This window comes from Mixophyes fleayi, chromosome 1 (genome assembly GCF_038048845.1).
Source record: "Mixophyes fleayi isolate aMixFle1 chromosome 1, aMixFle1.hap1, whole genome shotgun sequence".
Taxonomy (NCBI): Eukaryota; Metazoa; Chordata; class Amphibia; order Anura; family Limnodynastidae; genus Mixophyes; species Mixophyes fleayi.
In genome coordinates, this window is record NC_134402.1 from 75,883,278 (window position 1) to 75,910,938 (window position 27,661).

General features: G+C 43.3%; 1 protein-coding gene across 1 annotated transcript in view; it reads left to right on the plus strand.

Moving 5' to 3' along the window:
* LOC142139434 (caspase-3-like) overlaps positions 1–26,469 on the plus strand; it is a 43,502-nt gene extending 17,033 nt beyond the window's left edge. The window contains exons 4-7 of the mRNA XM_075197038.1: positions 10,676–10,816; positions 14,500–14,675; positions 20,593–20,710; positions 23,421–26,469. Coding sequence (XP_075053139.1) covers positions 10,676–10,816; positions 14,500–14,675; positions 20,593–20,710; positions 23,421–23,650 — 665 coding nt within the window. The 3' untranslated portion in view covers positions 23,651–26,469. The remainder of the gene's footprint in view (positions 1–10,675; positions 10,817–14,499; positions 14,676–20,592; positions 20,711–23,420) is intronic.
* Positions 26,470–27,661: the final 1,192 nt, after the last annotated feature.

Consider the following 27,661-nt stretch of genomic DNA (forward strand, 5'->3'; position numbering starts at 1 on the left):
ACCAGATTAAACCTAACAGAAGACACATTTTTCAACTAAAAACATTTTGTGGGGGTTGTGAATTGCTGGGACAACTGAATGGCCATCTGAAACTGCACTTATTTTCCTAACAGCCTGTAAAATGAAGAAAGGCAAATGGTTGAAGATGAAAATGCTGAAATTAAAGCAGATCGAGCCCACATTATACACCAGTTACAAACAGACTTGAATGATGCATGTATTTACACTGAGGTGTCAATATCCGATGTCCAAACCATGCTGAGAAAACAAGATACTTTGATTCATTCACTGAAAATGCCGGACTTGACAAATATATACCTTCAGCTGAATTAAAGGCGATGATGACCTCTGTTTTCCAGCAAGTTTTGGCTAAGGATAATGATAACGCAATTGACAGAATCCACAGTGTGGCAACTTTAAACTTCTAATGTAAAAGGTTCAATGAGAGATCCTTTGCTATATGTGAAATTTCCGTGACAAAAGCCATTTTATTGTAAGCCAGACATTGTAGAGACATTTCTTGCAAGACCTCATCTCTCTGGCCTATTATAGCTTAGTTTTTACCAATGGTTCTGAAGTCAAAGACATAAGCAACTAGATCCAAGTGCTCATTTCTTTATTTTTATGCAAGCAAGAGTGCTACAATCTAACAAGAGTGTGAACAAGAAACAATGCATTTGAACAATCTTATATACCTTTGCTGTTGCTGGGCAGATTTTGAGTAACACAGGGGGGTAAATGTATCCAGCTGAGTGTTTTCCTGGCGAGTTTGAAAAACCAATCAGATTCTAGCTATCATTTATTTAGTACATTCTACAAAATGATAGCTAGAATCTGTTGGTTGCTATAGGCAACATCTCCACTTTTCAAACTCGCCGGAAAACTCTCAGCTTGATACATTTACCCCAGGGTGTGTTTTAGCACTAACTCCCTATACAGAATTTATCTTTGTAGGGACCCAATACACATCTTTTTTAATCTAGTCTTCTGGTACTGTGATACAGACACACATGAAGAAAGTGCCTTATCTCTCTCTTTGTAAGGCCGCAATCGAACAGACTATTCTTCCCTGCAGAATATTAACAAGCATTAACTATTTAAAGTATAAGCACATATATAGTGATTACTTGAAGTCATCCAAATTCCATTATATTTATAGCAGGCCTTTTCCGGATCTTTCAAGATATATTCTTGTTGATGTGGGCTAAGTCTGTTTCATACAGCTGGGGATCTCCTATATGAATCTCTCAGGTCCACCCTGGCTAATTGATATGACTGTATGCCCCTTGTTACAGAGTTAGTGATTGGGAAAGTTTGTGTTCTAAGTGGAGCCTTCAATTACTTTCTAAATTACTTTTACAATAACAGAGTTAATATGACCTAAAGTCTCGATACTGCTCAGTGTAGGAATAGAGACATCCATAAGTTAACACAAACTTACCAACATTTTACTCTTCGCCTCCCTGAGATCCCAGAGGGGGAGGTGAGGTGTGAGGGCATAAGGGGACATGGCACAGCGAATCGCGTAATTTTGGTCATACCCCCGCAGTGTCGGACTGGGGCATGAAGGGCCCACCGGGGGACTGCAATGCTAGGGGCCCACCAGAGGGGGTGTGGCCAGCCATCATAGAGGCGGGACCAGACACTAGAGGGGGAGTGGTCAGCCCACGAAGGACAGTTGGCACCATAGTGTAGTATATAAAGAATGCAGTGTGTGTATAAAGAGTACACAGTCTTGACCTGTCCCTTAGATTAGACAGTCACCAAAAATCGGGATTGTCCCACTAGACCAGGCTTGGCTAACCTGTGGCACTCCAGGTGTTGTGAAACTACAAGCCCCAGCATGCTTTGCCAATATATAGCAGCTTATTGCTGGAAGGGTATGCTGGGACTTGTAGTTTCACAACACCTGGAGTGCCACAGGTTAGCCAAGCCTGTACTAGTCTCAAAATATTTGACAGACTGTCCTACCTGTTCTTGTCACTTTTACCACCTGTGGCTGCTGGTTTCTTTAGTTGCGGCTTGTCTGTTTCCTGGAATTTTGGGGGCCCTATTTGGAAAAAATAATGGGTACATTGAGAAAATTCCAACCAGCCCATGTAACAGGGCCGTAGCCTTTATTGAACCATATGATGATACTAGGCGAAATATAGAGTTAAAAACAAAAAGTAAAGATAGAAAAAGACAGTTTAAAAATTAGATAAGCTCTTCAGCAATCGCTGCTAAATGACTAATAATTCCCAAATGTTTAATCAATAGTAGGTTGAAGAGAGCTAGTTAATTATAGTAAAGATTACATAAACATCATCAGTGAATCACTCTTATAGTAGATTATGATGATTATGATTACATAAGGATGTGTATAGGAAACAGCTCTATCATGGTGGTTAGCATGACCAATCTACCACCACTCCTATTATCCCCTAGGGCTAGTAAGTAAAAGTAGATAAATGAGTCACAGAGGCTTATTAAGGCATCAATGATCAAACTCTATTATCATGTTATGCAGACTAATGCCAATAAGGTTTCCTATGAATCAAATAGCATATTGGTATAGCATAATCCAGTGCTGCAACAGTATGTGAATATATCTGCAAGTAGTTTCATACAGTATTTTATTAGTGGTATAGAGCGCTGAAGCTATGCCAAAGTGTTCTATCTGATTTTCATAAAAGATTGTACCTTAAAAGGAGCATCATAAAGATACATTTTCGTTTCTTGCAGATGCATTTCTGCTATGTCTAAATTGGTATAAGGCAATTAGAATTGTGCCAGAGTGCTCTGTCTAATGTGAACATGAATGAGGTCAGAGTACAGACAAATAGTGTATCGCTAAGTTTAGCTAGATAAATCAAACAGCTAGCTCTGAACTGTCAGACACTGATAGAGGAGGTTACAGCAGGGAGATAAACTCATATGCACGTGAATGGAGTCAGAGAACAGACTAATAGTATAACGCTAAGTGTAGCTAGGTAAATCATAAAGGGCTCACTGTGTATGTTACCACAAACTTCACATTAACCTTAACTTAACACCATAGCATGCAAATAAAGACACAGAGACCTGAATAAGTTATTAAACTTGGCAGGAATTTTATTATAAGGATTTTATATTAACTAACCTATGGTGGCGGAGAAAGAGCACTGCGGGACAGCTCACGAGCTGATCACACACGATTACTTAAAAGGACTGGCGCAAACCGCCGTAAGTCCGCAAAAACACGGGGGAACAAATCCCTACATACATAGCGCTGAGTTGGCGTCAGAGTGACTGCCCCTTACTACTCACGCTGCCCTCCCTCACCGAGCCGGACAGGGACCCTCCTCACCGAAGGACCAAAAGGAGTTACTGTTACATCAAAGGGGGCAGTGACCTACGACCAACTACCAGTGCGCCCACTAATCAGCCGCTGAACGCAGTGCCTTCCTACCCCGCTGCGCCCTACAGACGCCGCAGCCCGCCACCAACTAACCGAAACACGCCTCCACTCCCCCGTAAATCCTGTCTATAAAGAAACCCATACCCTCTTCATTAAGATGAACGCCGTCCCGTCTAAAAAGATGTGGTGCCTCTACCCCTAAGCCCGGGTGGTCTATGACTATACCCCCCATGGACCGTACTATTTTCCGGATGGCACTATTTAGCTTCCTAACCATAGCCGTCATCTTTTTTATAGGAATGGCTGTCCTCCATACTAATCGGGGAATGAGAGCTGACCAACCAATAATGATATCTGGCCACGCCTCGTGTATTTGACGCAGGTCCTCTCTGATTTTAACGATGAGATCTAATGATTTACCCTTACCTAAATCGTTACCTCCCGCATGTACAACCAGAACGTCCGGTGGGCCTTGTTGTTTTATGAGCCTAATCAACCACGGAATAAGGTCCTGCCAGCCTAAACCTCTTTTGCCCCACCATCTAATCACCGTGTCCCAATTATCCGGGATACTTTTTGACCTGGGATGGCCAGCGGCCCAAAAAACAAACGAATGACCGATGATCCACACCGTCTTAGTTCTAACACCATCACCTGAAATCAGAGAAGCCATGTTAGCATGAAATCATTGAATTGGGCAGACAGACAGGCGTGGTATACAGGTATGAGAAGGATAAGTGCTTGTAACAGGAAAAACGTAACACGGAGGGGGAGGTAAGGGAAGGTAGACACAAACAGGGAGCAGACCACCCAGGCGAAGGTAAACAACACCCGGAAAAACCCCGGCTGCACACCACTAATCAGGACTTACGCCCAGGGAAACCCGGGTGAAAATCCCTTCGCGCCCCCGCGTTAAAGCGGCGAGCGGAAAAGCCCAGGGTAGCCCACCAAGTGGAGGGGAAGATGGGATGGGTAAGGGAAGTGGGATGGGATGGTTTGAAGGCTCAGGCGAGAAGGAAAGTGTGAAAAGAAAAACTGCGAAATCAAAACAAATTGGTTAAACAACACAACATTCAATCAATAACTTTGTCAATTCTCACATAAGACTGGTAAGCCGTGGACTTCCAGCGGCCCAAAGCTTTTATAGCTTCGTTAGAAGATCCCGCCAAGGCGGCAGATGTAGCTGCCCCGATCCTAAATGAGTGCGTCCCGTATAGGTTGCTGTTTAAATTAAGAAACTGTAAGGTCCGCTTTAAAATGGTCGCAAATTGATATTTCGTCAGCGGAATGCTATTACTGTGACACAGAAACAAGTTGGCCTGGGGTCTCCTACTCATAAACTGTGACGCCAGCCTAAACGGGCAGATATGCTGAAGCTGTTGAGGAGCTAACTGCACCCACGAGCCCTTCCCGCTCTGATCAGTCTTAGATCTAACTATTTTGCAGGCAAAGGTCCCTTCACCCAGACTGACATGTTCTGCTCTCAACCCAGACTCTTGATGCCCTCTGGACCTAGCTACCAGCTCCGAAATGCGAAAAGCCCCAAAGAAGGCCATGGAAAAAGCCAAACTAAATAAAAGCTTCTCGTATTCGTCCGAGGTAACCAAACCCACTCTCCGTATCAAATCCTCCAAGATGTTAAGGGTAATTGGTAAACGAGCATCGCTATGAGAAGGGCGGACTCTCCCCCAACCCTTCAAGGCCTTATTAATTAAAAAATGTTTGGTAACGTCCGGGTAACCCTGCAGCTTGGCCATGAATGATATACCAGCCAGGGTAGCTGCCATAGAGGTCTTAGAATCACCTTCGGAATATCTGTCCCACATAAAGGCTAGCATAGCATCTCTCTGACCTGCCTCGGATTGCTCTTTCTGCCTGCTGAACAACGACCACCGTCTCCATGACGCCTGATAGGATCTCAGGGTGGAGGGAGCTACCGCTTGTTCCGCGAGGCCTCTTATGCCGGCTTGATGATCTGCCAAACACAAGGGGGACACGGGGTACCAACACAGTCTGCGTGAGGAGCAAGGCTGCGAAACCTGTCCCAGTGGAATCGAGACAACGCATCTGCTAGGCTATTCTGCACCCCCGGAACATGCCTCGCCCTGAATGAAATGTCATTCTGCAAACAGCGCAACACTAGGTGCCGCAAGCAATATTGCCTGGTAGGCCGATGCACTCTGCTTGTTGATGGACTGGACCACCCCCAAATTGTCACACCAAAAAACTATGTGCCTACCCCGCAAAACGGGTGCCCACAATTCAATTGCCACCACAATCGGGAATAATTCAAGAACCAACAAGTTCCTGGTGGTCCCATCCCTGTGCCAATCATCGGGCCATCTATCCGCACACCAGTGTCCATCCAGATAAGCCCCAAAGCCGGACGCCCCAGCAGCGTCCGTGAACAAGTTAATTTCCCCGTTTGTTACTGGAGGTGACGGCCAAATACGCTTGCCATTAAAACCCCTAAGAAAAATGAGCCATATCTGAAGATCCTCCCTAACCACCTTGGATAGTTGTATGACTGCATGTGGCCTACTCCTACCTGCTGTGGCTCTTTGGAGCTTCCTACAGAAAACCCTCCCCATGGGGATTACACGGCAGGCAAAGTTGAACCGCCCTAAAAGGGACTGTATCAACCTCAGGGAACTAACGTTTGCCCCTAGCACTTCTGTGATAGCCTCGTACATCTTTGTAACCTTGTCTGCTGGAAGCCTGCAGATCCCAGCTAGCGTGTCAATCTCGATCCCAAGGAATGAGAGACATGTAGTTGGGCCCTCCGTCTTGTCTGCTGCGATGGGAACGCCTAACACCCTAAACAAGGCCTCCGTGGAAAAAAGCGTATCTCGACAAACCGTGGTACCAGGCGGCCCGATAACCAGGAAGTCGTCAAGATAATGCGCGATCCACCGACACCCTGTCCCGGCCTGAATGCACCAATGCAAGAAACCGCTAAATTTCTCGAACAGTGCGCATGAGATCGAACAACCCATGGGCAGGCAGCGATCGATGTAGTATTCACCACGATGCCGGAAACCCATGAATTGATACGACTCAGGGTGAAGGGGCAGCAATCTGAACGCCGATTCGATATCCACTTTGGCCAACAAGGAGCCCCTGCCGCATTCCTGGACCAGCGCTAGGGCCGATTCGAATGACTGATAACTGACAGAACTGAGATTCACGTCAATTGCGTCATTCACGGATTTACCGGCAGGATGAGACAAGTGCTGGATCAATCTAAACTTTCCTACTGCTTTTTTGGGAACTACCCCTACTGGGGACAAAATCAGATTGGGAATAGGAGGAAGTCGGAACGGGCCAATCATGCGACCCAAACCAACCTCCTTCCCTATTTTTTCGTCTAATACTTCTGGGAAAGCGAGCGCCGATTTCAGATTAACCGGAGCTGCCGAGGAAACGCTACCTTGGACCGGGAGTTTAAAGCCAAAATGAAAGCCGTCATGGAGAAGGGACCCAGTCACCTTATCCTCAAACCACCCTAGCCACTTATCCAGCTCAACCAAATCAATTGGCGACGGCCCCTTGACTCGGCAGAGCTGAGCCAGAGCCTCTTCCCCGTCCCCCACTTCCGCGGGCCTTTGCGCATTCGTTGGCAGGGTGATGGCCGTTACATGACGTGCAACTGTGTCTAAATCTGCAGGCTGAGCCTCTTTGACAGGCCCCTGCATTGAAGTCATAACACCTTCCTTTTGGGGGGAGGACATTCTGCGTCCTCCCCGGCCCTTGAAACCGCCTGACAGAGCTACCCTCTGCAGACTGACTGCTGGGCCTCATTAACTCCAGCCAGGTGTCAATGTCCTTCGATCCCAGAGGAAGTCTCTCACGCCCACTCATCCGTTTTCTGAAAAGCTCGTCATATGCCCTCCAAATTACTGGGCCGTCCTTTACGTACATCCCACTAATAAGGTGCATATACCTCCATACCTCCGCTTGTTCGTTGGGACGGGTCTCTACATATATTGTAGCGAAAATGGAGAAGGCATTAACCCATCTAGAGAAGGATCTGTATTTCTCCTCCCCCATTCCCGACCTCTCACAGGCGGCCGCCAGCGCCTTCCTATCTTCGCCGGTTAACGCGTACATATCCACGTACTTACCCCTCCTAATTCTATCCCGTACGCTAGGCCTTATGCCGTGTGTAATTTCCAGGGATTCTACCTGCCCCAATTCGCTACGAGCCGCTGGCTGGTCTGTGTCTCCTAATTGGGGTGTGTGCTTACTCCGTTTTCCTAACAATTCTGTTTCTAACAACTTAATTAATTTTCTGGGCCTGTCCCCCGAGCCGGAGGACCCACTGCTGGTAGATAAGACAGGTGATGCCAACAAGTGTGATTTATGTGTGTTAACGGAAATGGACTCACCGACAAGAGCAGTATTCCCAGCACCGACAGACGTCTCCCCGAGTGCAGTTGCCGCGACCTGTCCTCCAGACGTGTCCCGGACCGCATCCTCCCTGGTCCCTGCCGACCTCATGTCACGAGACTCGGACCCCGAACGATCGTTCCGACCGACCCTCGTCTCCGGATTTGTAACTGTAGTCTCTGAAACGGGAAGGGGAACAGTCAGCCGAGGTCTGGGCAAATAGTCCAAGCGCCGCCGCGCCGCGTTGATGTCTCTATCTACGTTAAACGTGTTAGGAGCCGCTAAATGGTCAGGGCTAGGGAACGTAGAAAATTCCTCCCGCATCCGATCGCTAAACCCGGAGGTAGCCCGCCCCCCTAGGGGGAGAGGCCCTGGACTTAAATTACCGCCGCTGGAGTGGTGATACTCGACTATAATATTATCAGACCTGACCCCGTGACCCCCATGGGTGAACCCACCCGCCACGTTCCCCGGGGAAGAGACCCTTCGTGACGTGTATGGGCGAGACGCTGGAGGTGACAGGCGTTGCCGGCGTAAAGAGGGCCATACAGGCGCCTCGGACCGTTCTCTGAAATCCATTGAGGCCCTGGCAGGAAGTGTATCCCACCCACCCGCATGGTGCCGGTATTCCCCGTGACCCGAGGTATGACCTTGGGACATGCTGAACTCTTGACCTCTGCCGTGTTGTGACCCCCATGCTGATCCACCACTACTATGGGGCAGGAATGGGCTGGGAGGGAAATGCAATTGGTGGGGTGCTGGAGGGTTATGACCTCTTGACCTGAAGCCCTGGGTTGCCACAGGAGGGGTGATGGGGCATAATCTAAAATGTGAATGGCTCCTATCCTCAACGGGGCTGGCTGAAATGGCACCTGATGTGTTAGCCTGGGGAGGGGGGGTGACAGCTACTTGCTGGGACCGCTGATGCTGCCCGCTAAGCTCCCTGACAGCAACGCTGGCTGCCCCTGCAGCCATGTCCTCTAGACTGGCTGCGCTGCTGGATCCGGCCGGGCGCGATGGAGCGCGCGTTCTGCGCATGCGCGAACCGGCCGGGGGGAGAGGGGAGGGGGGGCCGCTGCGCCTAGTGGCGCGAAATGCTGGGAAGTGCCCCGGAGAGGATCCCAGGGGGGGCCGTGTATAATCGCCGCTTAGCGGCATGTCTGGAGTGAGGGCGGGGGTTTGGAGGGAAGAGGCTGAGGCAGAGGCTGTAAGATGGCGGCGGGAGGGGGTGGGGGAGGGGGACCTGAGGCGTGCCGGGCGAGGAGCATTTCTCTTGGGACGGGGCATTATGCTGGAGGCTGGAGGGACAGAAACTAATGGCAAACTGGGGGAGGGGGTGACAGCGGGAACGGAGAATGAGGGGCTGAAGGGAGAGAGGGGGCAGGCCGAATGTGAGGCAGGTAAGGACAAGGGGAAAAGAATAAGGCTGGATTTAAAATATAGCGGTAGGGGGAACGTTAAAGGCAATTGGAAATGGGCAAAAGAACACAATAAAACAAAGAATAAACCACAAAAGGGACTTATCCGTTTTCCTCGCTGCTGGGTCTCCCTCTGGATCTCGTGCTGCAAGTGAATTAAAGCAGGAAGTACATCCTGCTATATTCTATCAAGGTCCCTCCCACATGGGCCCCCATTGGTCGGTCCCCACCCCATGTTAAAACACACCAGGTTATCATTCACCTTGTTACAAACCCTGTCGCCCTTTAAGTGCGTTCGTCCTAATAGCCTCACTTGTCATACAGCTAGCTCTGAACTGTCTCACGCTGGCAGAGGTTACAACGGGGAGATAATCTCCTATGTACGTGAATGATGTCAAAGAACAGACTAGTGATATAGCGCTGAATATAGCTGGATGAATACTGCAATAAGCTCTGAACTGTGACACTGAATAGAGAGATAACAGTGGGGAGAAAATAGGAGACCCAAACACGGACCAGATTGCAGTCCCGGTGATTGCTTCCGTGTGTGAGGTCAGAAATGACGTCAGCTACCCGACGTACATTTCGCCCACTTGTTTTTACGAGGGATCAGACAGACCTCAAAATAGTGTTTTTATACTTACTGAATCACTGCGCGAACCAAAAAAGTCTCCCCGCCGCCGTCGCAGTGTTGGTCTGGAGTCATCTGTCACCTGTTCTGTAAGCTCCGCCCTAACAACAGAGGGGGTGGAGCTTAACGACGGCGGGGCCTACCGGTGGTTAGTCCGGCTGGCCGGCAGGCCAGTCCGAGGCTGTACCCCCGTGACGAACATGGCTGGATTAAAGGGGGGGCATGTTCCCCAGGTCCTGCTCCTTCTGAGGCCCCCCCGCCGCCTACAGATCGGATCATCGGTCAGTTGATGAGCTGACCCTTCTTCTTGTGCATCTGTAATCTGTTTCAAGAGGGCTCAAGAAACTTATTGTGGAAAACAACTCTGGGAGATGTAGTTTATCACACTGCCAGTGTCCATCAGGAACTATTAACAATGTAACTACAACTACCAGAAGCCACTGCCCTCGACTGTCACATGTTCAATCGCTGATTCTACAGTCCACAGAGAACTACAACTCACTGACTAACATAGTTGTGTGACTGATCATACAGCCCACTCAATACCTTTTACCTTTGCATTCTAGCTGGACTAATATGCAATTTGATATAGCACTTACCCTTGTGTATCAGACTCCCATTGTCCCATATATTGTAAGCTTGTGAGCAGGGCCCTCTTACCTCTCTGTCTGTATTACCCAGTATTGTTTTATTAATGTTTGTTCCCAATTGTAAAGCACTACAGAATTTGCTGGCAATATATATATAAATGTTGATGACTATGATAAATCATTTGACTGATTCTAATAATAATAATGCAAATACTTTTGACAATAGAACCCGTACCTGTCTTGTCATTATGCCAATTTACTTTTTTAGAACTACAAGGAAACTGTAAAAAACGGGTTGGTACAAATAAAGATGCAGATTCTCTCAAAATCATCTTTGAAACCATTGGATTTAAGGTACAAATTGAGAAGGACAAGACATGCAGCGAAATATTTGAAATCCTGAAAAAAGGTTGGTGTTATACAATATTATTATTACTTTAATATCATGCATAAAAGTGTCTATTTTCTATTCCATTTGGTATACATATGCTTCCTTATTGGGGAGGCTAGAAGCAGGAGATCTACTGAAGTGTGTATAGCTGTAACACTGCTCACAATGAATCCACTGTAGCTGATAAAAACATTGTAATTTATTAGTACTCAATACTGTTAATTCCAGACAGTGCCTTGAAGTTAATGTAAATCCCATTCACATGATGTCTGTTAATGGATAAATAAGCAGTGGTGTATCATAAATACAGGCAAAATAATATTAAGGCAATATTTCAATAGTGTAGGCACATGAATATTAATAAGAGTTTCAAATTCATAACTCCTATACATCAAGTCTTCAATGGCAAGACTTAATTACTGGTATAAGTATTATAATCTATAAAAAACAAAACTCTTTGAGCAAAACTTACGGACAGAAATGTTCATAAAACTTGCAATTTATGATTCCAACATTTGTGTCTATTTCTCCACAGTGAGTGTGCAAAAATCCTAATGAAAAAAGTATCTAGAAGAAAAATTGACAGTGTCCTGTACATAAAAATACTGTGCAGAATGTTTATTGAGTAATAATAAGGAACAATGTTTTCATTAACTGCAGTGGCTTCTTTAATAGATCTCCTGGTTCCATGTTCTCCCCATAAGGAAACGTGTAGTTTCTAAGATGAATTCCATTGTAGGATTAATCGGACTAATGTTATGGGGAGTGCCCCTGTTCATTAAATATAGTATACATGTTATTCCATTTGGTGCCATGCAGGGGCGGACCCAGACATTTGCCCTACCCGGGGCGATTTTAGGGGGGGGGGATTTAGGCCCCGCCCCCTTTCTGTGTTCTAAGGCTGCCGGCGGCTGCACAGTATGTGTAGGTCCGTTCAGCAGTGAAAGTGTGCTGTCCCGCTGCTCTGATTGTGTTTAAAACACAATCAGAGCAGCCGGGCAGCACACTGTCACTGCTGAACGGACCTGCACAGTGTGCAGCTGTCGGCAGCAAGCCCCTGGATCCGCCACTGGTGCCATGGTTCTGGTCTTAATTCTAAATTGGTCATAGATAAGAAAAGATGTACTGTAGTTTCTTTATGTTTGCAAAGGCCAAGCAAAGCTGCACACAAGTCAAATAAATTGACCAACTGTTTCATGTTGTGAAAGATCATCATCCTAAAAAACCACATGAACCAATGACAATCACTGTGTGTGGCATCATTGTTTAACACAGACATTCATTAGCCCATGTCTGCATTAGGATGTTTGGCATGACCTCTGGACACACTTATAGCTACAGTATGGCCATATGTGTGGTCAAATTACTAATTACTAATTGGTGTTATTCTGTGGGCATGCCAAACAACCACACCACAATGTATGTGGATAATGTTACACTAATCTTATTTTAAATCACTTATGTGCATATATCCACTACATAATGACTCATAGCACAGTCTGTTTGTGAATATCACAAATTTAGGAAGTTTTGTTGTCTTACAGTGTCTTGGTTTATAACGGTGCCCATACTCGTGGTAATCCTGTCATTTAACTTCAGGGGGTAAATGTATCAATCTGCGGGTTCTTCAACACCAGCGTGTTCAGCCTCTTCCGCGATTAAATTTCAAGCAGCGCTGCATTGTAAAGGGTTAACTTGCCTTTATAATGCAGCTTCGCTTGAAATTTAATCGCGGAAGAGGCTGAACACGCGGGTGTTGAAGAACCCGCAGATTGATACATTTACCCCCAGATGTGTATGTAATATGTATGGCCAAATCTGGAAGATCCATATATTTGGTGCAAGTACACCCTTGCCACAGTTAGATGATGACCACATACCCCATTGCTGGGTAATTGGCAAATGCACATCAACAGTACAGGGTCTCCTGTTTTCTCAAAAACTAGATACTTTACAATTTTTTTTCTATGTACTATGTGCTTGTTTATTGCATTGTTAGAATTTGGGGAGATGAGATTAGATCTCTTTTAGGTCCCAGGATAGTTCTTAACCTTGACCTTGAGTCAGGTTTATGGATGTAGGCTTGGTCACATGTTAGGCTTCGGGGTAAAACGTGGGACAGGTTCAGATTTATAATTTAGGCTAAATGTTAATGATTAAGAAGGATTAGGATTAATAGTACTTGGTAAAGGTTGAGAATGAATTATTTTTACATTACATTGCTGCCCTATTAATCTGGGATGCTGATGGTTTCTAACAGGGCGGTGTAGTCGGCACGCTGAACCTTCCACTCCGACTCCTCTATTTTACCACTGACCGACTCAGATTCCTTCATAAATGGCAAATGTATATTAATTCACAAAATATATTTTATTAAACTTTCTGAACAAGAAAACAGTGCTAAATTCCAATCAAAGTAAATATGCAACAAACTATGCATTTAATAAATATATATTTTTTAACAGAAACATAGGATATACCTTCAAAGTAAAGACTATATAAAATGTAAGACTAACAGAACAGGATCATAATAAGCTGCCCTCTGCTTACATTTGTTTTATAATTATATCACCAAATGCTTTCCTATAAATATACTTAACTACTACTCTACTGTGTATGATAAATCTAATAGAAAATAATTACAGAAAAATAATACATGTCTTTAATCAACATTATATAAATAGGACTATTAGACCATAAAATATATTTACTTGAACAAAAAACCTGAACAAAAAAATACTTTGAGTATTTTTCATAAATCTATGAAGAATTTGTCCTCAGGAAAATAATAGCCTCATTCAGATCCTCTTTCATGTATGCTTTCAAATTTAATCTAATTATTCTAAGAGTGGAGAACAAGCTTTCAACACTAACTTGGGTCGGTGGCAAAGCAGTAACCACCAGGGACCTGATTCAATAAGGAAAGTTAAGCAAAAGTAAGCAAGTGAGACAAAACCATGTTGCATTATAAAGGGAGGTAAATTTAAAATGTGATGGCAGATTTATTGTTGGGGTAGGGCATGTCCTAAATCAACTTTAAATTTCAGTGTCCAAATAAGCTATCATATATTTGTGTACCACATGAAAAAACAGCCAGTTTTTTCCTTATGTGCAAAATAATAAACTAATTTGCACCCCTTGTATTGCAAAATGGTTTTGTCCAGAAAATTCATGTAAGAAAACTTACTCAAGTTTTTGCTTAACTGTCCTTAATAAAGCAGGTCCAATATCTCTGACACTTGATATAAAGGAATGGCTTATTTCACTGTTTGATTTGATGAACAATCAAATTGTTATATTTCTTTTACTGTAAGTGAAAAATTTCATTGAAATGTATTCAATTGTCTTTTATGTGTTGTGACAAGGTATTCATTTCTAAGCGGCAACATTTTGTTTGCTCCTTGTGATACAAATATTGGTCAAAATCAAATTCACGTTCAGTTGATGAGGGTGAAGATATATGGTAGCAGCACTTCCTCCTTTTGACGTTCCTGTAACCCATTCATCCTAACGCCTACCTCAACCAGAGCATCTTTTCCTTCTGTCACCAGTTGACCATCCAGCAGAACCCGTTTCATAGGTTCTACATAAATAGCTGCCAAAAGAATCTGTATGTATAAAAAGATTTTACCTGTCCTAAGAGATATTGTTATTATGTCCTATTATTAACAATATTTTATTTGGTTATTCTCTTATTAAAGCTGCAAAGGAAGACCACAGTCAGCGGAGTTGCTTTGTTTGTGTTGTGATGTCTCATGGAAATGAGAATGGGTTTTACGCATATGATGATATCATAAAAGAAGAGAGAGTGATGCAGTTATTCAATGGAAAGAACTGCCGAAGCCTTCTTGGGAAACCAAAGCTGTTCTTTATTCAGGTAATCTGTTTAGGAGACTGTAAAAATTATCTACATGTCCAGGGGCGGGCTTGGGCAGACAGAAAATTGACTATTTTGGGCTGGTCCCTATTGGTGGCTGGACCCAGGGCCGACATCAGAAATCATGGGGCCCAGCACAGGGTTAACTCTTCACACCTCCAGACTGTTACACAAATGTAAATGCAAGCACACACTAAGCTTGTTAATCAAATGTATCAACAAATTAAACACTGGGTTAACTTGGTCAAGTTATTTCTTCTAACAGGCTAATGGATTTGTTAGAGTATCAAGGACGCAACATGTTACATTTATAGATTTAATATACAAAAGTACAGGGCATTCAGTTATAAAGGAAAAAATAATTACTAAACAACTGATATTAAACATACACAAACAAAACAGTTTTAAATAAAAGGGGTTACAGTCAGATTAGAACTTACATGAATTGCATTCTGGCCAAGAGAGATTTGGCTTGGAAGATGGACAGCTTATCAATATGAATTGATTTCCCAAAAAGTCTGACAATTTTCTGTGTCTCGTCTCAGCATTTTAAAGACCTGTCCCTGTGCCCAGGGGTTGTGTCCTGTGACACTTTTTCCAATCACCATTTGCATGTTGTCTGATTTACTACCCAATTATACTATGTGATTTAATTTTTCTGTAGAGCGTCACATCTGTCCAATTTTATCATTAATAAATCCCCTATGATTCTGTCCATCATTTGATTCAAAATATGATGACATTTTGACAATGTGACATACTTTTTCCATAGATATGTGATTTTAGTTGTTCACGGATACCACCCATACCTGTCATTCACAACCCTAATGTGATTTCTGCACCTCAGTATGGAGTGGCACCCGAATTTCCCAAAATATGAACTATGAAGGTATTTTTCCTTTTGAAGCTCATATTTCTATATACCTGTATAAGCCTGCAAAATGCTGCCTTGGGCTACAAGGATGTCCAGCTGTGACCGGCCCCTCAAAGTCTATTCAAGAGTCCAAGACTAACAGCAAGAGCTCTTTGAAGCTGCTACAGGTGACATGGTTATCTTTTCAAACTGGGATGTGCAAAGCCATCAAATACATTTACATCAGACTTTCTGTCTTCACATTTTACACTTTAACAGCTCAATCTATACATGGATTCATGTGATATAACCTATTTACACTGCAATTATGATTTATCCCTTATAAATAACGGCAAATAACGGCAAGCTCTCTCTGTTCACGACAACACTCAATAGCATTTTACATATACAAGCATATCAAATGAAAACAAATACATACAATAATACTCAATAAATGCAGTTTATCATTTGTGAAAAACAGGGAAACTGTAATATGTAAAAACTTGAAAAGGAAAAAAAAAATTATTATTGGGATTGACTTTTGAAGTTAGTTGAAAACTATATATTATGGGCAGCATGGTGGCTAAGTGGTTAGCCCTTCTGCCTCACAGTGCTGGGGTCATGAGTTAAATTCCCAACCATGGCCTTATCTGTGTATAGTTTGTATTGTGTTTGCGTGGGTTTCCTCCGGGTGCTCTGGTTTCCTCCCACACTCCAAAAACATACTATTAGGTTAATTGGCTGCTATCAAAATTGACCCTACTCTCTCTCTCTCTCTCTCTCTCTCTCTCTGTCTGTCTGTGTCTGTCTTAGGGAATTTAGACTGTAAGCTGCAATGGGGCAGGGACTATGTGACTGAGTTCTCTGTACAGCGCTGCAGAATTAGTGGTGCTATATAAATAAATGGTGATGATAGTATTCATTTGTTGAAGTCGCTCCTTTCAAAGTGTTGAACAAAATGAACTAGAACAAGTATAATAGCTGCCCAGTACTTTGGTGTTACATGAAAAATCAGGCAGTATTTTCCTGGCATGGTTAGGTGAAAATTTATAGCCTTTAGCTGGATTTGCTCCTAACTCTAAATGAGACCCAAGGAGTATACAATGTGTAATACTACAACATTGTACAGCATGCATTATCTAATCTTACAAACACAATTAGAAACTGCTGACATTAATCACCCTCTGCTTTAAAGGCATTGATCTTGGGTGGCCTCATTGTCTGCAGACACCTTACTCATTTTATTTAGTAGACTTTGGGGGTAAATGTATCAAGGTCCGATTTTGCCAGCATGTTAAAATTGCGGCAAATCGTGGGTGTTAACCCGTGATTTTAGTCCCAAACTCATCAAATGTATCAAGCTGCGATTTTTACCCTGATCTTCAAAATCGCTGGTCATCTCTGGCGCTTTGCTGCGATGTAAAACACTCCCGTGTTAGCTAACTCTCCTGTGTTGTAGCAGCGAGTTGTATAAACACATCACTGTTACACTGTTCTGCAATACAGCAGGAGGTCCTGGCAGCTGTAAAAAGTGTTAAAAATAGATCAAAGTGTAAAAAGAAAAAAGCTTGGGGTCTACCCTCTATTCAGTCTTAACCCTAGTGCTGCCAGCCTACTGAAAATCGGGGAATTCCCAAAGTTCATGCTTGTAATGTGTAGGAAGAACCCTAGTGCTATCAGCACTGGGCTGGGTGTCCCTAGGTAGGGGGGGCCCGCTCGTTTTTTTTTGGCGGACCCCACTCCCTAGGGAATCCAGCCCAGCGCTGAACAGCCTGGGGTTGGTTTGTCACTATGGCAGGGGGACCCCTGCCACGTGTCCCCCTGCTATAGTGCCGCCAACCCCCAAAACTTTTCCCCAATTTTCACGGAACCAGCAGTAGTCAGGCAGCACTAGGGTTAAGACTAAATAGAGGGGGGACCCCATGCTTTTTTATTTTTAAACTTTGATCTATTTTTTGGCTGTTTTGACATTTGCGGCGTTCTGGCAGTATGACAGACAGTGTAACAGCGATTGGTTGATACAGCACGCTGCCTGCAAGCAGCGTGTTGTATCTGACGTGTTTGAAAGCAAACTCTCCTGAGTTTGCTTAATCGCAGCTTCATACATTTGAGAGCTGTATAGCTGCAGTGGCAAACAGTCAGGAGTTTGATCTCTATCGATTTTGCAAATAGCGATTTTGACAGAAGCACAACTCTGGTGATTTTACATGAAACCTCAGCTTCATACATCTGCGAGTTTCAACTCTACCGAGAAAATTGCTGGATTTGCAAAATCGGACCTTGATATATTTACCCCCTGATCTCAGGGTGGACAGTGGATGAGTTCTGAGGTTGTTCTCGAATTGTGAAACAGACAACAGGACACCAGCCACTTCTGGATGCCTTATAGATATTGAACTTGATGGTGGAATAGGAATTAGAAAAAACTCTTTTCAAAAAGATCTCTCTGAGAGAATACTAAAATAGTACCATTCATAGAGGCAGTAAAAGTAGAGTGAACATGATACTCTTTTATGGTCAAACTAGTCTAATCACTAGGCATGACACAATATAGTATCTGGAATGCCACATATTTATCACAGAAGTACATATGTCCTGTAAGCTATTGCACAAATATGGATGCACAGCTACCAATCAGCAAATCCATCAGGGAACTGACTCTTGAGCTGGTGATTCATATGACTTTTTTCCAGTTCATGAAGAGATGTGAGGTGAGGAACATGACTTTGATCTGATGTTTAACGGGAATCTTATATTTAGGCCAATAAAAGAATATATTTTAATTAAATGTAAAATGGAACATAAAATACAACATTGTTGCATGTATTTATATTCCCATTCCTTCCTCTCTTTCTCTTTTGAAATTCCCCATTAATATAGTGATCCTCAGGTCATTTATGCTGTGGCCACTGCTGCTGAAGAGTGCCACTACTGGAGCATCTGTTTAATGAGAGGTTCCTCCCTAACACTCCTTAATATGCGGCAGTGCAGCCGCACCAAATTCTCCTTCTCCCCGCCATCCGCTCGGTCTCTAAGGCAGGTATTGCTGTCATGTGACGACTCCACATCTTGGCTGTAGGCAGCTCATCTCCAGGCGATCATGTGATTGTCTATGAACTTGTAATTGGCTGCCTGCACCTACTTAGTGCTAGTGATAGCTCATTTTACTGCCTGTTTTAGGTGCAGTGTTCTGTTAGCTCTTGTGAGTCTGTGACCAGCTTCATGTTTGGAACTATAAAAAGGATAGCAAGAGGGTGCAAATAAATAAATAAATGTGTACTGATCTTAGAGGGATGAATCCACCTCTATATGATTAAATAGAACGGACCGATCATTATCATCATCATCATTTATTTATATAGCGCCAGCAAATTCCGTAGCACTTTACAAATGGGAACAAACATTAATAAGACAATACTGGGTAATACATACAGACAGAGAGGTAAGAGAATCCTGCTCGCAAGCTTACAATCTATAGGACAATGGGAGTTTGAAACACAAGGGCATGTGCTACATCATATTGCACAATGGACCAGCTAGAATGCAAAGGTAAAAGTATTGACCAATTGTTATGAGTAAAAGTAAAAATTGAGTAAAACACAGACACAGTAATGTTTATCAGCACAATGATTATAGCTCTTTAAATGATTATGTATGTGTTGGTACCGCTGAGAACTGATGGCCACAGTAAAGGAACAATGCAGAACATTAAGAACGAAAAATCTTACCCTACATATCCCTACTTAGTTGGCCCAGGCATCTTTTAGAAATAATTCAGTCCAAACAGCGGTCTACATTGTTTATCTTCACGTATTACTGCGTATCTGTTCTATTTAATCATATAGAGGTAGATTAATTCTTCTAAGATCGGTACACGTCTATTTATTCATTTGTGCCCTCTTGCTTTGCCTTTTATGTTTTTCTATTGATGAGGTGCTGCATTACATTCATTTAGTTTGAGCGCCTGTACCCTTTGTTTTTCCTCATGTTTGGAACTAGTTTGTTTGCTGGATTCACTGACCTCTTCTATGATTGAACTCTTATCGGCTTCTGTCTTGACCTCTTGTCTGGACCTTGATTGCCTCTGCTTGCTGTCCACTCTGACCTCTGCCTCAACCTTGACCACCAATCTTTGTCATCTGCTTTGACCACTGTCAGGACTGTTACCTGTTACTGCCTCCGGTACTGAACTTTGCTTTTGCCTGAATCATTGGTGTCAATCTCTCACCTTCACAGGGTTGTCTGCAATTCAGCACAGCACTTAGTGTATGTTTTACCTAGTCACTAGCTGTGCTTGTACCTAGCATTAATCTGAAAGATAAACATCTAAAAGTACTGTGTGTGCATAGGATCCGGGGGTAGTGGCGATATGGTGAAGTGTACACTTTGCCCGGTTTTCGAGGTTAATCCTAGGGTCTTGTTTACAGCCCCCCTGTCCCCCCCCCCTGATGCCTTTGTCCCCTGTCAAGAACAGAGCTCCTCAAAATGGAAGTCTAACTTTTAAGTACTGTAGAAATCCACAGCACCCCCAGACTAATCCACTAATTGTCCTTAGCATATGATTGGCAAGAAATCTATTCATTCTCATACAGACCTCCCAACATTGCAGATTTAAAAAGGGTCAAAACTTGGACACATCCACCTTTTCATCTCCAAAAGGCTTAGCTCCTCCCCCTTTGGTCACCACAAATCAGGTTATTGGATGTTATGCCCATTCCTACCAATGAGAACTACCAAATGAGCCCTGGTGGTTTCTACCTTATTACTAATTATAACAATAATTTTTATTACAATATTTTTCTTATATAGTTTTTACTGATCTAATAGAAGTAGTTATGGCAGTTTATGGAAGGTGTAAGAATAGCACCATTACTTGTGTCGCCTTATGAAAAAGAATGATTTAGACACACTGTTGGATCAAATACTATCAGTTTAGAATGTTATCTCTTTTCTTACTATTTATAAGACTCTTCTTATTGGAAGGGTAAAGTTATTATATATAAGGCCCTCATTCTACATCCTAAGCATAATTAACATATTTTATTTTTATGTTTTGTATATCAGTCATGCAGAGGAGATGAATATGATGCTGGTGTGGCTCTTTACAACGGATCAGACAAAAGTGCTTCTTCTACAATCCCTATTGAGGCAGATTTTTTGTGCCATTATTCTACACCCCCAGGTAAAATTGCTTCACCTCTTTGTATAGGGACACAGCTTTGTAAACCAAATACAATTTGTTGATTTGTCTTGTATGTACAGTCTGATTAACATAGTAGCAAGACCTGTCTATGACAGACAGACACTTTATTAAATTGTTATTTGTAAACTTATTGTATACTTATCTGGCTCCAGGCAGTTGGTAATTACAGACATTGTGCTAGTATCTGGCTCCAGGCAGTTGGTAATTACAAGCATTGTGCTAGTATCTGGATCCAGGCAGTTGGTAATTACAGGCATTGTGCTAGTATCTTGCTCCAGGCAGTTGGTAATTACAGGCATGTGCTAGTATCTGGCTCCAGGGAGTTGGTAATTACAGGCATTGTGCTAGTATCTGGCTCCAGGCAGTTGGTAATTACAGACATTGTGCTAGTATCTGGCTCCAGGCAGTTGGTAATTACAAGCATTGTGCTAGTATCTGGATCCAGGCAGTTGGTAATTACAAGCATTGTGCTAGTATCTTGCTCCAGGCAGTTGGTAATTACAGGCATTGTGCTAGTATCTGGCTTCAGGCAGTTGGTAATTACAAGCATTGTGCTAGTATCTGGCTCCAGGCAGTTGGTAATTACAGGCATTGTGCTAGTATCTGGCCTCAGGCAGTTGGTAATTACAGGCATTGTGCTAGTATCTGGCCTCAGGCAGTTGGTAATTACAGGCATTGTGCTAGTATCTGGCTTCAGGCAGTTGGTAATTACAGGCACTGTGCTAGTATCTGGCTCCAGGTAGTTGGTAATTACATGTGCTGTGCTAGTATCTGGCTCCAGGCAGTTGGTAATTACAGGCATTGTGCTAGTATCTGGCTCCAGGCAGTTGGTAATTACAGGCATTGTGCTAGTATCTGGCTTCAGGCAGTTGGTAATTACAGGCATTGTGCTAGTATCTGGCTTCAGGCAGTTGGTAATTACAGGCATTGTGCTAGTATCTGGCTCCAGGCAGTTGGTAATTACAGGTATTGTGCTAGTATCTGGCCTCAGGCAGTTGGTAAATACAGGCATTGTGCTAATATCTGGCTTCAGGCAGTTGGTAATTACAGGCACTGTGCTAGTATCTGGCTCCAGGCAGTTGGTAATTACAGGTACTGTGCTAGTATTTGGCTTCAGGCAGTTGGTAATTGCAGGTATAGCATTAGTCCCTGGCTCCAGACAGTTGCCAATTATAGACACAGCTCTAGCTACCAACTCTGGGTAGTTGGATACCTCAGGCAAGTGGTAGTTGGCTTTATGCAGTTGACAAGTATGTATAAAATTATATCATTAGAGACCACAAAAAGATATAGGGCCTGAGTCATTAAGGCAAAAAATGGGTAAATGTTCTCTGGGACAAACCATGTTACAATACAAGGGGTGCAAAGTAGTTTATTATTTTGTGCATAAGTTAAATACTGGCTGTTTTTTCATCTAGCACACAAATACTTAATAGCTTTATTACCCAACTATAAATCTGTCCCCACATTTTAAATTTACCTCCCCCTCCAATGCAACATGGTTTTGCAGAGGTGCAAAGTTACTCCTTTTGTTTGCTTTGGTCTCCTTAATGACTCAGGCCACTAATGTTTTTCTCTTTATGTTTTGTAAGTTGATGTGTATACTGTATAGTGCAAGATAATAGTGTACGTAAATACAGACATCAGGGGAAAAAAAATGTATGAAAGGCCGATTTCTGCAGAAATCGGACTTTCATACATTTACCCCCAGGTCTGACTGATGTTTTGGTTGTCAAAGTCAAGGATAAGCAGAACAACATATAGGGGCATATTCAATTGTCCGCGGGAATGCCGAAAATCCCGCTGTCCACGCAGGATTACCGTTATTACGGTAATCCTGCGTGGAAAAACCGTTAATACGGTAATTTACTCGCTGGATTTCAGGTCGCAGCTCCCTGAAATCCAGCGAGAGATTACCGTATTAACGGTAATAGTTTTTCCGCGCTCATAGTCTGTAATTTACACGTACAGAAAAGGCTATAAAGTATATTCACAAAGATTTACTAAGCAGAAGTAGCCAGCAGCATCAGGAAATAAGAATTGAAACTCAAACACCATGAGTACCAGTTGTATTATAAAACTGACACTTGAACTAAATATCATAATACCAAGGGGTCACTCAATTAGGGGGGAAATAGGAGCAGTATGCTCCTATGCTAGGTCAGCCATTTAAGCACAATATCTAGGCGCAAAGTAACCGGATGAGGAGTAAATAAAGATAAAAGATATTTTTCGCTGTGTATTATTGTCACCCTGGCTCTGTTCCCAAATGTTTTATTTTATTTTTTAGCATTTGGTCCTCAATTTCCATCTCACAAGTATTAAATTGTTTTTAAAGGCTGAATTCATTTTATCAGTGCCTCACGCCTCAGTAATGTGACTGGTTTCTGGTGAATTGAGAGGGTGACTTCTCAAGAATATTGGTACTGCCCTCAAAATAGCTGCCTCCTTTATGTGTGGGCTATGTAATTACTTCATGGTGTTTTATAGTATACCACAAACATATAAAAAATTTCACAGTTTGTTAAAGCCAAAATATTTACAAACTTTCCAAGCATCTGCTTTTCAGATTGCTTGAAAAAGTCCTTTGCAGGTTTCTGGGGAGGACAATAGTGTAATCCGATCAATTTCAAGAATGAATATAAAATAATCAAATTGTGGAATAAGCTATATGTGACTGCCTTTTCAGGTTACATTTCATTCCGGAAGACGGAGGATGGAACATGGTTTATTCAGAGTCTGTGTCAGAGTTTGGAGCAGTACTGGAAGACGTACGAGATAATGCATATTTTAACTTTTGTAAACTATAAAGTGGCAAACGAATATGTAGTAAATGGAAAAAAACAAATTCCTTGTATTGTCAGCAAGCTTACCAAGCTTTTGTATCTATCTCAGCCTAATATAAACATCGCCTCATAAAAAGCATCTTCTAATAACCTCTGTCAACCATTTCACCCTTGTCATGATCAAGCTGATTGTTTTAAGTTTTGAGTTTTTCTGTTTCATTAGGATTACCTTTTTTTTTTTTTTGCTTTGTGTTGTTTGATATTTTGTTTTTCTTTTCATTTTCCCAGAGATAGAGGGCTTTCTTTTGGTAGCATATTGGAATTTGTTTATCTTACACTGATGTCACAGGCCTCTTTTTTCGGAGAAGTATGCAGCACATATTGTTCACTTTGAATGGCATGTCCAGTAATGGCAAAAAAATATTGGCACCCTTGCAGTTTATCTCTAATACATTTTTCTTGCAGAAAATTGTTGAAATTAAAAAGTTTTGGTATCCACACAGGGGAGGGCTGGCAAATTTTAGCCTTAGGGGCAAGACTTGACTCAGCAGCCTTTTAGGAATATTTTAAAGAAAAAAAATACAGATGACCCAACCCAAGGTAGCTCACTATGGGAAAGGCCCAGGAGGCAGGTGCCCCCCTGCCCCCCAACCCAGCCAGCCCCTGTATCCTCATATGCATTTTTTAGTTTGCAGGGAAATAAAACACAAAAAAACAGAATTTAGAGACAAGATTCAAGTTTCAACTTGCACATTTCATTGCCAACTCAATGAATGGGGGATATACTGTATGGTAGGAGGCCCAGGAGGGCCCTGCTGCTGAGAGAGAGAGAGAGAGAGAGAGAGAGATATATAAGAAAGCCCATCTGAAGTTTGTCAATAACATAGCTGAACCAGCCAAAATCCTTCAGGAATAATGTCCTTGGGACAAATTATACCAAATTAGAGCTTTTTAGTAAAGCACATCCCCTATGTTTACAGAAAGTAAAATGAAGCTTTCAAAGAAAGAACACCATCCCTACAGCCAAACATGAGAGAGGTTCAGTGCTCTTTTGGATTTGCTGTGCTGCATCTGGCCCTTGGTGCCTTGAACATGTCAGTGGCAGCATGAAATCTGGAGATCACCAGGCCATTTTGGAGAGCAATTTTGAACCCAGTGTTCGAACGCTGATTCTCCATTGAAGGTCCAGGGTCTTCCAGCAAAACAATGACCCCAAAGACATTTCAGAAAGCACCAAGCACCCAAGAGTGGTACAAGACAAGATGCAGGATAGTTCTGAAGGAACCAGCAATGCGTCCAGATCTACATCCCATAGAACACCTGTGGAGAGATCTGTAAACAGCATTTGGGAGAAGAAAACTTCACATCTGGGAGAACTGGAGCAGTTTGCACTAGAAGAGGGGACCTAATTCCCGGTAGAGGGGTGCAGGAAGCTTATCCACAGATACAGTGTCACACTCCGCTCCGCTATAGGTATCTCCACCCGAGCCTCTAAACACTGACTGCCACTTTAAACTTCTCTTCCTAGTGCAGACTATCAGTCACGGTCTGCCCCTGTGATTACTTCACCTGTGTGTTGGTCAGTTCTGCCATTGGTCAGCCTCCCTTTATAAGGTCCCTCCTTCCACCTTCTCATTGCTGGTTCTTCAAGTCATACCTGATCTGATTCTGAAGCCTCTTCTGTGATGCATACCCCGTGGAAGCTGTGCTTCATCGCTGCTGTATGGTTGTTTTTCACATACCTGTTCCACTGCCTGTGTTAAACGCTATGATCCACACCTGTTACCTACTCAGCCTGCACTGCTGACTATTGCTATTCTGTTCCACAATCTGTGGTAAGATGTGCTTCATCGCTGCTGTATGTTTGGACTTCATCGATCTCTGCATACCTGTTCCACTGCCTGTGGTAAAAGCCATGATCCACACCTGTTACCTACTCGGCCTGCACTGCTGATTATTGCTATTCTGTTCCACAATCTGTGGTAAGCTGTGCTTCATCGCTGCTGTATGTTTGGACTTCATCGATCTCCGCATACCTGTTCCACTGCCTGTGGTAAAAGCCATGATCCACACCTGTTACCTACTCGGCCTGCACTGCTGACTATTGCTATTCAGTTCCACAATCTGTGGTAAGCTGTGCTTCATCGCTGCTGTATGTTTGGACTTCATCGATCTCCGCATACCTGTTCCACTGCCTGTGGTAAAAGCTATGATCCACACCTGTTACCTACTCGGCCTGCACTGCTGACTATTGCTATCCTGTTCCACAATCTGTGGTAAGCTCTGTGCATCAATTCTACTACTTGTGATAATTGCTGTGATCATCGGTCGCTATCTATGTTATTGCATTGTGCTCAACTGCTGGCTAGTGTAACATCTCAGTGGTGAGCTGGGGGTCATCTTCTGCATATCAAGATTCCACATATCTGCTCATCTTCAGTGATCTTCATTGAACTCTGTATTGTGTTCCACTCTTTAGTGGTACTTGTTGTGATTTTGATCATTACGTATGCAGTCTGTACTATTGAACGTAGCTGTCGGTAACTACTTTTGCATATCTTGGTGATCATCATTTGCCAGAGCCGTAACGAGGCCGGTGCGGGCGGTGCCGCTGCCCCGGGCGCAGTACCAAGGGGGTGCAATGGCCGCCCACACCGGCCTCTGTGTGAGGAGTGGAAAAAAAAAAAATTAAACAGACCTCAGATTCAGACTGCCGGCCGCCCTGCGCATCCAAAATGGCGGCAGGCACCCAGCTCCACCCCCTTCTGAACTCTGCCCTCTGCCTCAGCGTCTGATGTCATGACGTTGCTAGGCAGCAGAGGAGCAGAGAAGCAGAGAGGAGCCAGGCAGCGACGGCTGGTCAGGAATAAAGAAGGTAAGCTTCAAAGCAGGGGAAGGGGGCTGTGTGTTGTTATTATGGAGGGAGGGAAGGAGGATGTAAGCTGCCATTATGGAAGGAGGGGGGGGGGGAATGTAAGCTGCCATTATGGAAGGAGGGAGGGGGGAATGTAAGCTGCCTTTATGGAAGGAGGGGTGGGATGTTAGCTGCCTTTATGGAAGGAGGGAGGGGGGGGATGGAAGCTGCCATTATGGAAGGAGGGAGGGGGGGGATGGAAGCTGCTATTATGGAGGGGAGGATGCTGCTATGCTTTATGAGGGAGGGGGGGTATGCTCCCATAATGTGTGAGGGAAGGGGGGATGTATTAATATAATGTGTGATATGGGGGTAGCGAGGTTGAGTGTCTTAGTACATGGTTGGGAGGTAGGCTATTAATTTAATGGTGACATTTAGGTGTGGGCTAATTATTTAATGGGTACTATTTTATTTGTGGGGTGCTGGTGGGTCAATTTAATTTATTGATGGGGCTTTTTAATTTAATGGTGGGGTCTATTAATTTCAGGTGAGGTATTTATCTGTATCGCAGTCACAAGAATGCTCTCTGTATTGTGTGGCGGTTATAGGCATGCTCTCTGTATAGTATGGCGGTCACAGGAATGCTCTCTGTATAGTATGGAGGTCACAGGAATGCTCTCTGTATAGTATGGAGGTCACAGGAATGCTCTCTGTATAGTATGGAGGTCACAGGAATGCTCTCTGTATAGTATTGAGGTCACAGGAATGCTCTCTGTATAGTATGGCGGTCACAGGAATGCTCTCTGTATAGTATGGAGGTCACAGGAATGCTCTCTGTATAGTATGGCGGTCTTTTCATTTCTTTTCATTTTCTGATTTAAAAGAACATGTACTAGTAATTTCAGAATAAAAAACAAAGGTCCTGTAATATTAACATAGAATTATGGGAAGCAACGACTGTTGTTAATTTTAAATTATTTTTAGATGAAATTGTGAGCTATTTGAGTAAAAGTACAAGGGTGCCAACATTTTTGGCCACGACTATACTATCATCAACTTCCTGTCTGTCTGTTAAGCAGTCATAATGTGTATTTTTTGTAATTCTGGCTGATTTTGTTATTCCTGCTTAAATCAGCAATCCCACATAGACTATTGCGTTTTTCCCTTTACATAGCAAGTTAAGTACCCTTTAAACATACATCATTTTTCTTAGCTATCATCCCACAAATCATTATCTCCTTTTCAAAAGCTCTCTCGGAAAACAAAAACGACTGACAGACACAGTAAGTT